Consider the following 13219-nt stretch of genomic DNA (forward strand, 5'->3'; position numbering starts at 1 on the left):
TCTTCGTATTTCCTTCCAAGCTGCATTTTCAGTTTAACTTTTGTGCATAAAGTTCTATGCAGCTGTATGTGAATACTCTCTAACAAGAAAAACACACAGATTGTAGTCTCAAATAGTCACCTGCAAACCAAGCAGATCAAGTATTTCACTGGGGCAAGCAGAAAAAAGTTGTTGGGTTGTTAGTTGTTTTTTTTAATGAGGTATATTTAAAGGGCACATTTTTTCCCTGGCTTCAGTATATAGTTACTGGAAAAGAATGCCCTAATTATAACTTCCTATCATTTGGCTCATTTCCAAACACTTGAAAAGAAAATACAAGTTGTTTATAAAATTGTTTTTCTTGTTTATTTTAAATGAAGCTGGTACAGACAATGTCCATTCAAAACCCACGTCCCAGGCCAAAAGGTACAAACAAGAGTGTCAAAGTAACACCAGTTGTCTGCTGTGAACATTCCTGCACGAATACCTGCGTGTACTAATTGCTATATGAAGTTAAAATGCTTCTGGGCTCTTCTGGCAAGATTTAAGAATCGTTAGGGTTTTCAATTTTATGTCTTCAGCAAAGCCATCTCTGGAGCAAGGTACAGATGACAACAGTTCTAGCTTTTCCATTTCCGACTTGGTAATCTTCTTCATAGGGCCATCAGCACAATTTAAGCAAAATAGCTCTGAGTTATGGATACACAATTTCTCCACAGTTTAGTTCTCTGAAAAACTTCATCTCGCACTGAAAGTTATAGTCCAGGAGTGAAACAGTCACACATCAAAACTTCAGGGCAGATATGGAAGTCATTAAGAACACTTGCCCACCTGGCAGATCTTACAGCCTTCGTGCCTGAAATGCACGAACCTAGTGAACATACAAATGCATGTGTGTACATGTATTTCTAAAGGGGAGGGCAGAAGGGAAGAGGGGAGCAAGGCTGCAGCTGGATCACAGAAGTTCAGCACAATGAAAACAGAAACAATAGTGTATAATGAGCACGAGAATTCAAAATACCAGACGCCTGAAAATAAACTCCCAGAGATGGGGTGCCAGTTTCAATTCAGTGTTGAACACCACATTACAAAAGAACTATTATTTAAAAATAAAAAAGGATTAAGGGGGGAGAAAACAAACAGAAGGATCTAAATTGTTGAGTGACCCCCCGTCTGTTCCTGATAAACTTCAATCACATCTTCCTCCTCCATCCCCAGCTGCAAGAACAGAAAAAAACAGCATATAATTGTTATAAATCTTGTGTACTGAATTCAGAGCAGGTCCTAGACAAGTTATACAATGGTTTGTTCCTCTGTTCCCTCATAATTCATCAAAGAGGTGAAAAAAATTTTAGTCGCCATCTCACTAGCCAACACTCATGATTTTAGTCCTTTTCCTTCAGCGTTATACATATCAGTCAAAGAAAACCCCTTATCATGAAGTCAAAATCCACTTGTGGAACAGTACACATCAGCCTGGAAGTGGATAGCTTTACCTTTCCCTAAACCCCTTTTTCTCAGGCAACAGATGCACAGGAACATAACCATCATCACAGTGAATGCATGAGCTGTATAGCCACGTGAATTATATATAGCACACCACTAGCTCAACAAAACAGCAAAGACCTACAGTTTGCAACTCAAAGCCTGGTTATGACTTCTCTCTTGAAGAGGGTAACTTGTTCAATTTCAAGGTACACAAGTTTGATTTTTTCAGAAGGTCATTATTATAAGTGTTTCTTCCTGCTTTGTCATAACAATTGGTGGCATGCACTAGGGAGCAGAAGTAATTAGTTTTCTGTTTATTTACACTTTGACCTAATAAATGTGAATTAAATACATATTTATTCCAAAGTCACACTGAAGTTCTAGCTCAACAACTGGGAAATTCCTGTAACTTTTTTTTACTTTCTCTCTGATAAGCAGTGACTATACCCCCCCCTTTCTGAGACAAGATTACACATGAAGGTCCAACCAATCTTTCTCAACTGCATACTGGCCTTATTAAAGATCCTAGGTTAGACAAATATAGTCAAAGTATATTTGACTAAATACAGTCAACAAAGTTGGCTATATTTAAAGAAACACTTTAATTCTGGTTAACAGTCTAGCAGAACATAGCAACTAACCAGTATGGTATTTAGTTTCTCCAGGGAACTATGTAGCACTTATTCTAGAAAGAAACTCACCTCCTTGGGGGTATGATTATCAGTAATTCTCTGACCCTCGAAAAGGAACCTGAGTGAATTCATTGGAACACCCTAAAAAAAGGAACAGATGTACAAGAAAAAAAAGACACAAAACTTACTGAAACTTGTATGGATTTACGAGAAAAACATTTTTAATAGAAGCAACACATGTGAAAGTCAAAAAAAAAGAGAAAGTGTTAGTTCCTGTTACACAGAGAGCTCAGCTATTCTGTTGCAACCATATAAATTACAAAGTGACTCAAGGAGCATGATAGTGCTAAAATACATGTTTATTCCAAAGTCTCACTGGAGTTCTATCTCAACAACTTGGAATTTTACTTAGCTTCCCCCCACCATCTTTGTTTATTTATAATTACTGACTACACCCTCCCTTCCAAGACATCACACATGAAGGCCCAGTCTTTTCTGAACTGCACATCAGCCTTATTAAAGATGCTAAGACAAGAGGAGGAACATGATGTTTACTTCATGAACTCCTATCCTTGCATTCCCAATCTTTAATCACTACAGGAAGGAATAGAAACCTCTGCCATTATCAGTTCTGTAAAAGCTCTACACTGGGGACAAGAAAGAGCAGAGCTGAGGGACAGAAAAAGAAATAAGATTCAAACAAGGAGAAAGGAGCATCCCAGCCGTAAATCAACTTGCCACCTGTCTGTGGTACAACGTGCCTGTGTTATGGCACAATATCATACCTCATCTCAACAGATGAGGCAAACACATCATCTTTTTCTTCTCTTTCAGGTTGTGAGCAAAACAAATGCAAGTGGAATATGACCAGTCTTGTGCATCAATCAGATCTCAGAAGCACTAGGCAGAAAAACTCACAGGAAAGAACAGCTCTTCACACTGTTTCAACAATCCCCTCTGGCCATGTTCGTGGTTCCTTTACCAGAGAAAGGCTACTTGACACCAAAAACCATACTGACTACTCTTGAAGGAAATCACAGACGCTCCAGAACTCAGCCTAGAGACAGATACACCTGTGCTCATTCAAATAATTATTTCTTCCTTAAAAAGGAATTCCACACATACGCATATTCATCAGTCAGTGAGACCTCTGCATTCATTATTTCCAAGAACATACTTCAAGTTTTCAAGTTAATCACAATTTCAATCATTTAGATTCGGCTACAAAGATACTTGATGTTTAATCCTTTCTTTCCTCCTATTTCAAGAGCACAGGATAAATAACCCAGTCTACAAAAAACTTCAACTGAAAAGTTCAACTTGTCTTAAGGCATTAAGAAAACTCCCAGAATATTAGTTTTTAAGCCACACAAGGCATCTATCCCCAAAGCTGGAGGTAAACTAGGCCAGGGCTCCTGGAAATAGCAGCAGTGAATCCACAGTATCTCCACTGAATCTGGAGATCTAATTTTGTTCCATAACAGTAGTTACTATTCACCTACATTCACAATTAATGTTGCAGATTTCTTTTACTTCAGGCATAACAGCTAGTGTTAATCAATTACCGTATCAATGGCTGTAACAATGCCTAAAGCAGCTCTCATCCTGAACTGCAGTATTCTACGGCTTTAGGGGAATTTCACAAGGAGATGGGAGATTTTACAGGAAATATAAATGCATGCCCAGGCATTTTAAAATGTAACTTCTGCATCTTCTGAGCAGCCACCACATGTTTTTGAACAGCAACTTACTACAAAATTCACAACTTATCTTAAATAGAAATACCTTTACTTGTCAGAAGAAATGAGGAGACCCATTGTATTTGTACTGTCAGATACCTGTTTGTTTTTTTTTCTGGTAACTAGACAATACCTTAACTGCCTCAACAAATGTCTTTACTTGAAAGAACAGTGAGAAAAGTAAAGCTAAAGTGCTTGGCTTTTAAATTCTCTTTTAAAGACAGTGGCATTGTTTCACAAACCTGTCTTTGACAGTATGATTCTTTGAGTTTCTTGAGGTGTGTTGTCATTTTCACCTTGAAGTGAATTTCACTGCTGTCCTAAGAACAGGAAAGAAAAAAGTTACTCTCTTTGTAGTAATTGCTTATTTTATCGATGCTGATTTTAAGACTTCCATTAAGAAAAACTTATGTAAAATTAACACAAAACGCAGCTTAACTATCATCATGTATACCTCGGTACACCATAACATGAACCTCCAGGATGATTTATCAGTCACTAAATTCACCATACACTTCCACAGAAAGCTCCATTTAAAAACAGATGGCATAGTATAGCCTTAGGCTCACTGTGGAGGTTTCTGATTTACAAGTACAAAAAAAAACATTTATGGTTCAGTCTGTGCTTCCATCTTTACCCAGCTGATGTACTTATGAAACACAAACATACATATGCAGGGGACTTCTGCTTGAAGATTCCAAAATAGACAAGTTAAAGCTTGCACTTCAAAATACATACAAAACCTCATTCAATTAAAGTAATTATCTAAAAGTTAGGATGGAGGCAGACTTGGCAACACATCATTAACCTAAGGAGAAATCTCAGGTCTCATTCTATAGTCCTTCCTGCCAGCTATAAGATACGAATAACTACAACTATGAAAATGGCTACAGATAAAACACTCTCTGAAAGACATTGTGCAAAAAGCATGTGGGTCACATTCAGCTTTTGAATGTGTTCTCATCATTGCTGATTAAAGCAGCAACAGGTAAGCTAGTCTGAGTGAGTCCTACTTGAAGTCATCTGTCTCCAGGAAAAACAGCACAGCAATCATGCTAATACCCCAATAAACAATACTGAGTTAAGCCATATGAGCTATAAGGGTTCTTTGCACAGGACTTCTGTCCAAGAAGGATCTCAGCATTCACATTCCAACACAACATGAATTCAGATCTATAATCCACCATTATCATCTGCCAACAAAGAGAATCCCCTTCCTATCCCTATCCAAGAAAGTTGACCTCCTGCTTAGCATACTCCATGAACTCTGAAGACCTCAACTGATCAATTTTGCAACATGTTTCATTCATACCCTTAGATAAATTAATCCCTCAATGTATCAGGTCCCCTTGTTATAAGACTGGGATCAGACTGACCAAATCCTGAGTCATAAGGATAAATTACTCAAGCCTTGAGAAAACAAAACATCACAAATCCAAACAAACAAAACAACAAAAAACCCCACAAAACAACCAGACTATCACAGAGAGTATACTAACACACCTTACTGGCAATTGATCAGTAGTTTATGGCAGTGGAGGATCCACAATGAACTGAAAATACCAACTTTCATTTGCTCATTTCTACAATACAAAAACTCATACCTCCAACAAATGTCAACAAGTAATTATGTAAAAACTCACCTGCCCAATGACTTTGAGTTTAATGTATTCCCCTTCTTTCTTATCTCCCAAGTCCTCAGCTGAAGGTTTTGCTTCCTGAAGGAAAAACATTAAAGAAAAACAGTTCAACACTGTTATTTTCACAGGACAGCATGACGGCTGTCATCCTCTTTATTACTCAGACTACGGAAGGCACCTTCTTTCTTTCTTTCTCTGTGTGAAAATAATAGCATCATAGTATTATGAAAAGGCTACCTGTCTGTGAAGTTTGTTTAATGACAGAAGAGAAACACTGTGAAGAACATAAGAGATGCAAAAATGATAAGCATAGTCTTATACCACTAACTCCTAATCAACAAGCAGACTGCAAAAAAGAAACACAGGAAGTGTACCAAGAAGGTCAGATATTTGACAGATAAAAGAACACCACAAGGAGAGTAAGCATTTGTGACACCCTGTCAGCATAAAAAGAGTGAACCAATCAAACATTTTTCAGTCTATTGCACCAACAGCAGCCACTACTTTCAAAAGGATGGTCTGTCACCATCTTTTCTATGGCAACACAACAACATTAAGTAACAGCTTCCTTCCAGCATGTTTGTTTTAAGTACACAATTCTTTAAAGTTGCAGTTCTAAGAACTATAGTGTTTTGATATCTTTTCAGGATAAAAAAAATTAATTGTACAGACTACAGACAAGTTTGATTCACTTGCTTCATTGAGCACTACAGCCCAGCAAAATGGTTTAAGCATTTGTTCTGCAAGACATGAATCAAGGACATCAAAGTTTCTGTGTCAGCTGCTGATAGATAAGTGAGAGATCAGGCACTACTAACCCCATCCCTTGCCTGTCACTACATATTCTGGATCAGGCCTCAATTATGTTCCACTGCAGCACAAAGGAATTTTACACAGACACTGCCTCAGGTCCAGATGGTGCTCGATGAAATCTTGTGAAGTAATCAGAAACAAGGATACCCTGCTGATCATGCTTCAAATCTTCCTGTATATCTTCCTGCTTAACACAGTAGACAAAACAAGCAAAACACATGTAAGTTTACCCAGCCCTAAAGGGGCCATTTGCTGAGTATACAGAAATATCCTTTGGTTGAACTTTAGGATCAAGCACCAAAACCACATACTAGCCTTCTGTATTAAGTCCATCCATATATGTCTCTATCTCTGTATTAAAATGGCAGACAGGTCTTTTCAAGATTCCCTTTCCCCCTTAAAGTTAAACGTGCACAACTCCTTCAAATGTTAAAAAAAGTTCAGGGAATGGCAGGGAGCAAAGCCTGCAAACACCTTCCTTATCTGTATCAGTATCCATCTGAAGAAAAGAAGGAGAGAGGAGCCTGCTATTTGTATCAGTTTGACTCGATGCCTCAAGCCAGATCCATTCAGTTTCTGCAATGACAAAAAGGATGACCCAGAGGCTCTATATGGATAACCCTGGTTTCAATACTACTGGTTTTTTTTAAATACCTACCTGGCACAACGTGGACTACTGGAACCGATTCATCACACTCTAAGCTCAAATCCAACAACTGACCTCAAGCTTTCAAGAAACCAAACACTCTCAGGTCTCCAAGCAAGTCATGTGAAGTGTGAAAGGAGTCTTCCACAGCACAGCAGCTATGCTCCCCACCAAAGTTTTCCCTTTCTCACATATCTAAACTCTAACCTCCTGGGCTTATTTGCCGGAATAAAATATATAGTAGTTTCCACTCCTGACTAAAAAGAGAAACAAAACCAAGAATCTGCAACTTTTTCTTATATCTTGCACAAACAGCAGTTTTAATTTTTATATGCAGGACTGGCAGCCCCTAGGAACTGGGGAGATTCAAATATCTATAGATCTGAAGTCTGTAACTTCAAAACTATCTCCTGCTTTGCTATCACTGAAAGAACTTGTAAGAACATCCTGTCCCTTTACATGACATTTCAGATCAGTCACTGTCTTAGTTTACTTTGTATAAAAACCAAGTTGCGTAACAACATTATCTCATGAGTAGAGGCATTTGTAGCAGTTGATAGAGTTCTGTGCATTGTAACAGATCTACCTACTGAGCTTTCCAAAATAAATCATCTTGTACAAGGTATTACAAATCATCATAGCTACTATGACAGTGCCTCTGGCCAGCATGAGTGGAAAGCAATGACTCATAAGGCTTTGATTCCTACCCACAGGGAAGGAGGGCTCTAGTACTAAACATGCATAGGGGAAGGAGCAAACAGTAGAAAAAAAGCAAAGGGATCTGGAGTTCTGAAACGTAACACCATAAAGATGCTTGTTTAAAGCCCCAGCAACCTCTCACCCATGAAATAGGGGCAAACAGAGCTGTAATTTCAAGAGAAGTAAGATCAAATCAATGTTGACAATCCCAATAACTGAAACTTAAAAAAAAAAAAGCCAAAATATTTGAAATTGGAACACAACAAGACTCAGCAAGTCTGAAACAGCTCCCTGCATTTTGTCAGTGAGCTGTACTGCGCCATTCAATGCCAAATGGTAAAGCCAGCACAAAACCACTTAAGAACAAAGAAAGCAAGGAGATTGCAGAGTTACTAAACTACAAGCATTCACTAACAAAATCCTGGATCAGCACTCTGCAAGCAAAGCCTCCAGACTGACATGCACTGTGATGAGAACTGGTGAAAAAAAACCTGTTTAGGGTATCACATGAAACAGTATATAAGAAAAAGGACTATCACACAAACAGAACACGAATAGCACAGCACCCCAAGTTCTAACTTTTCATTAGATGCTTTAAGTTTTAAAGGCTCCATATTCCACAGTTTTCCTAAATAGCACAAAATGAGGCTCCTAGTACTCTCACATTTATATATCAACATTAAATTCATGACCCTAAAAAAGCACATCTTGGATGAAACACACTGGTATTGCTATTGCAAGTAATGAAGACACAAAACAAATACTGTAAGGTAGTATATTGCAAATTTCCTCCTCCAATTTTCTGAAGTGCTCAAACTATAACGTCCAAACCTGAAAAAACCCTACCCTGTACTCAGCACACTTTAGATAAGCTTTAAAAAAAATAAACAACAAAACCAAAATTACTAGAGGAACAGGACTGCAACACACTTAACACAGTAAATAGTTACATTTGTTAAAGGAGTGGAAAAGTGCATACAAACTACAGCACTGTTTATTAGTAGTACATTGACAGATAAAAATACCATCATCCACATTCAATTAAATCAAAACCAGCTAGAGACCCTTGAAAGGAGGGGAAAAACTATTCTTTTTATTGCTGGTAAGATCCCATCAAGAACAGAGGTATTTTCTTTTTATTTAAGTCTGCCGATCTTTCAAGTATTTTTCCTAATCATAAAAGTTAATTTCCTATCGGAAACAAGGCAACTAAATCAAGCACGCTTCCTTATTTATACTGAAAAGACAAACCAAAAATTGTCATAACTGGTGACAAATTATGTCCTCTTATTCCAGGGCCAAAAAGACACCCCTGTGAGCATTCCACAATTTTCGGTAATCAAATTATTCCCATAGGATTGATGAACAGAGGAATGAGATTTACAGTGCTACGTTACCCTACACTATGCTATTACTTGAGCACCTGTTTAGCTGTTGTACAGTCCCCCAGAAGTGAATGACATAACAACATTTAGTTTCTCTATTAGAAAAGTAAAGATATCAGGGTCCTTATTAAAATCCCTTGAAGATCTGTATCCAAAAGGTTATCACATACACTGTATTTTACATTCTTCAAGCAGTCCCAAAGAACAAGCATCTATGTACATGTTTTGAACTTGCCTGGAGAAGGAATTACCTAATGGAAGCTGCTATGTGTTAAAACATGCCTTAGTTCACAAATGCAGACAGCTACAGAGCGGGTCACATGAAGATCAGTCTATAAAATCTAGTTCAGAATTTGCTTTCTTTTTTTTATGCAGCTACTTTCACAGATTTTACTAACTGGAAACGTGTCCTAATGGGTGCAGGCGGCAGCTGTGCTCCTCGCTGCACTCTCACAGGCAGACACAGGCAGCAGCACCATCCTCACCAGCTGCATTGTGCTTGAAAGCTGGGGGCGGGGAGAAAGACCACCAGCATATACAGCAATGGTTTCTATTCACCGGTCATAATGTATCACGGCTATCCCTCAAAGCAGACACTACGTACTAATCTTAGCCTTGTCTCTTCATACGTTTCATTTCCTGGCTGGCAACGGTACTATTCCTGACTTCACAGCACTACAAGAAAGATTTGTAGATACTGACATTTTTTCCAAAGTCAAACCGTCATTACAAAGTTAGAAAACACTGCCACATGAAGGCAATATAAAAATAAAGCAAAACAGAACACAAATTAAAAACGCAGTGATGTTTTCATTTCCCACCAGCAGGTCACATAGCCTACGGCAACAGTTGTAAGCAAACGACTGTACGCATGCCATGCCAAACAAGCCAGGAACTTGAAGTACAAGGAACTATTTAAGTCCCTGTTGAGAAGTCAGAATTGACAGAAACACAATGATATGCAAGGACTGAAGGCAGGACAGTCTTGGTGAAGGGCAGCGCGTTTAATCTAGGGAAGCAACGCTCAGCTAAGAACGTCTGGGTTTTCCTCCCCTCCTTTTGCATTCCTAGGGCAAACAGAGGACCTGGAGGTCTCGCTTAACCCGCACAAAGCCTGCTCCGGGGCAAGAGCATCCTATCACGCAGCTGGGGAATGGAAAACGAAAGGAAACAAATGTTGTGCAACACAGCTCACCCCTCGCTGCACTCCCAGGTTTCCCGGGCCGGGACTGCCCCGGCGGCAATCCCGGCCCGGAGCCCTGTGAAGCTGGCCGCATTCCGGCCGGCCGCCAGCCCCGGCCCCGAGTATCCCCCTCTTGGAGCCCGCCCCCGCGTATCCTCGTCTTGGAGTCCACCCCGTGCTCCTCGCTAAGCACCCTAAACGAAGAGAAAAGGGGGACTAAAGCAAAGGGGAGGAGGGGTGGCGGGCTGCAGGCAGAGTTTGGCCGAGGCCGGACATCGGCACCCCCCTACACACACAGTCCCCGAGGGCTACATTCCTCCCGGCGCTCCCCGGGCGGCCGCGGCTCCGCTCGCCCCAGGGCGTCCTTCACAGAGCGCGGGGCCAGCCCGGGGCTGCTCCGCTAGAGCTGGGGAAGGTGAGTGGGGGAGCGCAGGCAGCTCCTCCCGCACCCCCGAATCTGCGGGGCCTGTCGCCGCCGCGCCACCTCCCAGCAGCAGCTACCCCGGCGATCGGTCAGCCGGGGCCAGCGGCACTCGTACCTGGTCCGACATGGCTCGGCCCCGTTACGTGCTGCAGGCTCGGCTGGGCCACGGCAAACACTCGGCTTCTTTCTCTGCCCGCAGCGCAAACACAGGCCGCGGCGCGGGCGGGATTTCCGGTGAGCCTGAGCTCATTTCCCTTCCTGTGCGGCTCGGCTCGACCGCTCCGCCCAGCAGAGCTAGACCGGCTTCCCCTCGCGGAGCCTCCACATCGGGACATGGGGGTGCCCCTTCCCCGGGCAGAGGTGAGGAGACGCCGCCGGAGGCCCGGCAGCCAAGCCCGACGCCTGCCAATGCAGGCGCCCTGCAAGGGCCCGGCCGCGGAAATGCACCGAATGGCCTGCCCCAAAGTGAAGAAGATAGTTTTTGTTTGTAAGACCCGCTAGTTACAGCCGGTCGAACGACTGGAAATATGCGTCTGCACGGCCGTTCTGTCCTGCCTCGGAGAAGCCCAGTCACATAAGCTTCGTGACGAAAGCAGAGAGCAGAGCTGCGGCAAAAGTCACTGTCATTACACCTGCCCGTAATGGCTCGCTAAGGGTTTTTACTAAAGGATACATTTAACAACAAATCTCACTTTTCTGTTTATACACGGGTTTGTTTTCTTCTTATCACTGCAACGATGCAAATAGTAGGAGCCACATGGTATTAAGCAAATACACATGGAGGCAGTTGCACAAACCTCTAGCGGTACGCCAGTACTAAAGTAGGTCCTACTTTAATTGGTGCAGCACAGCTAGGTAGAGATGTCCAGGTTAAACCACAACAAAAGGTTTGCACAAGACGCACATCTACACCTTAAAAAGGTTACATTTAGACCTAAAGCTGTTTGGATTGCAGTGTGTAACACCTCTCTGCATGGCATCACTGCTGGAGTAAGTACATGCTTTAAGTGGCTCAGAAACAGAAAAGCACTCATGAGAATAATACAATAACAGTTATTACTACAAAAATAAATGGATTAACAGAAGCTAGCCCCACTGAAAGAGGAGATTCTTACCTGGATGCTACCAGATAAGTTTTTTACCTTACATGCTACCTTTGGGGAAAGGAAAGAAACCTCTCTAAGAGCACATCCACCTCTGCAGAGCCTCTAACAGGAGGTGCTATGCTCCTTTGCAACAACACCTAACACCAAAGCAGCTGAGTTCTCTGCCTGTATTGCTGCATTTCACTAGCTGAATGGTGTGTTTCAAACACAGTTACCCGAAGGGATGCACAGTGAAACTGCACAGTACCTAAAGTCATAGGAATCAGTTTTAATCACAACTGTTAATTCAGAATTAACAAGGGGGGGGGAAGCAACAAAACTTGAAGAGAATCAAAACAGATGCTATTCAGAGCTGCAGAATATTAAGACCATCTTTCTCAGGCAAGTCTTAGGAGGTAGGAAAGCCAAATATCTTCATACCATGCTTAAGTTCACAGTAACAGCTCATTATGAGCAAATAACACTACACAAAGCACCAAAATAAGCCATTCAAATGTTATGCAGCAATACATGATGCTAAAGAACAGAAAGCAACAAATACTTACTCTGTCTTAACCATCACAAAAGAAAGCAGTTTTAAGAACAGAGAGTAGCCCTATAGCAATAACCCTGAAGTATCAGACTCTGGCACAAAATCCTAGTGTAATTCTTTGTTTTACCAATTTTTGTAAGCTGAAACATAAATTGGAATGCACTTACCTATGCCTGTACATCTGCATACACACCAAATAACAGTATCACCACCTCTCTTTACTCCTTTCTTAAGCTACTAGTTGTGGATGCATTACTTTTTCAAGATACAAGCTACAGTTGTACAGCATCTACAAAGCTGGGTTTCATCCACCCCACAAAAACTATGGGGGGTACCTCAAAAAAACTCCCACTTCTTGTCTTTGACAACCCAAACCTCAACACACAGCATACTTAAAATCTAAAACACAATAAAAATAATGCTCTTTCAACAAGACTAAACATACCTTTCACATGCTTTTTTTGCCCAAAGCCACCCTTGCTGCTGCAGTCACCATCAAGACTACTTGCCCTAATCTTAATTCTAAGGTGCTTTATAACTTCTCTGATTTCCTCATTTGCAACTAATCTCAGTGACCTGAAGCCAATTAAGTTCACCTCTGCTCCTTCAAATTGCAGCTAGCTGCATATGTGGTTTAGGAGCCAAGAACTGTTAGTAGTTTTCTCAAAACTACTGCCTTGTGTAGTCTGCGCAAAACCTCTCCAGTCCATCAAAACCAAATTTCTTATATAACTGAATTTTAAGAACAATTTACAATCTCATAATCTATGTGTATTAGCTTGACACCACATAGTGCTGGCAAACATGATTGCTACACTGTTCTAACTCAGATAGTAACTAAGATTAAAATTTGCTCCTCACAGTAGCCTCCTTAAGACAGCAGAACCAATACGTTAAAGCAAAGGGGAACCTGGAAGTTCTCCTTCTAGTTGAACATCATTTATTAGGCAATG

At 41.0% G+C, this 13219-nt stretch overlaps 1 protein-coding gene across 2 annotated transcripts; it reads right to left on the bottom strand.

Annotated features, from left to right (window-relative positions):
* Positions 1-319: 319 nt before the first annotated feature.
* On the bottom strand, positions 320-10900 carry SUMO1 (small ubiquitin like modifier 1). Of its 2 annotated transcripts, none has more exons than XM_062619769.1 (5): positions 10744-10900; positions 5482-5556; positions 4081-4158; positions 2169-2240; positions 320-850 (listed from the first exon to the last, which is right to left on the bottom strand). In XM_062619769.1, exons 1-5 carry the CDS (start codon positions 10753-10755, stop codon positions 821-823), a joined length of 267 nt encoding a protein of 88 aa, XP_062475753.1. In that variant the 5' UTR covers positions 10756-10900; the 3' UTR covers positions 320-820. The 2 variants fall into 2 exon arrangements, with proteins under 2 accessions (XP_062475753.1, XP_062475752.1); XM_062619768.1 differs by having other exon boundaries at positions 320-1197.
* Positions 10901-13219: the final 2319 nt, after the last annotated feature.

This window comes from Pezoporus occidentalis, unplaced genomic scaffold (assembly GCF_034315485.1).
Source record: "Pezoporus occidentalis ecotype Australia unplaced genomic scaffold, CSIRO_AGI_Poc_V1 ctg213, whole genome shotgun sequence".
In the NCBI taxonomy this organism is placed as follows: Eukaryota; Metazoa; Chordata; class Aves; order Psittaciformes; family Psittacidae; genus Pezoporus; species Pezoporus occidentalis.

What these genes read in the sequence shown, in the direction of transcription:
- SUMO1 (XM_062619768.1), bottom strand. An exon ending in AACTCAAAGTCATTGGGCAG is followed by an intron (nt 4,159 to 5,481) that starts GTGAGTTTTTAC and finishes TCCTGTTCTTAG; the next exon opens with GACAGCAGTGAAATTCACTT. An exon ending in AATCATACTGTCAAAGACAG is followed by an intron (nt 2,241 to 4,080) that starts GTTTGTGAAACA and finishes TCCTTTTTTTAG; the next exon opens with GGTGTTCCAATGAATTCACT.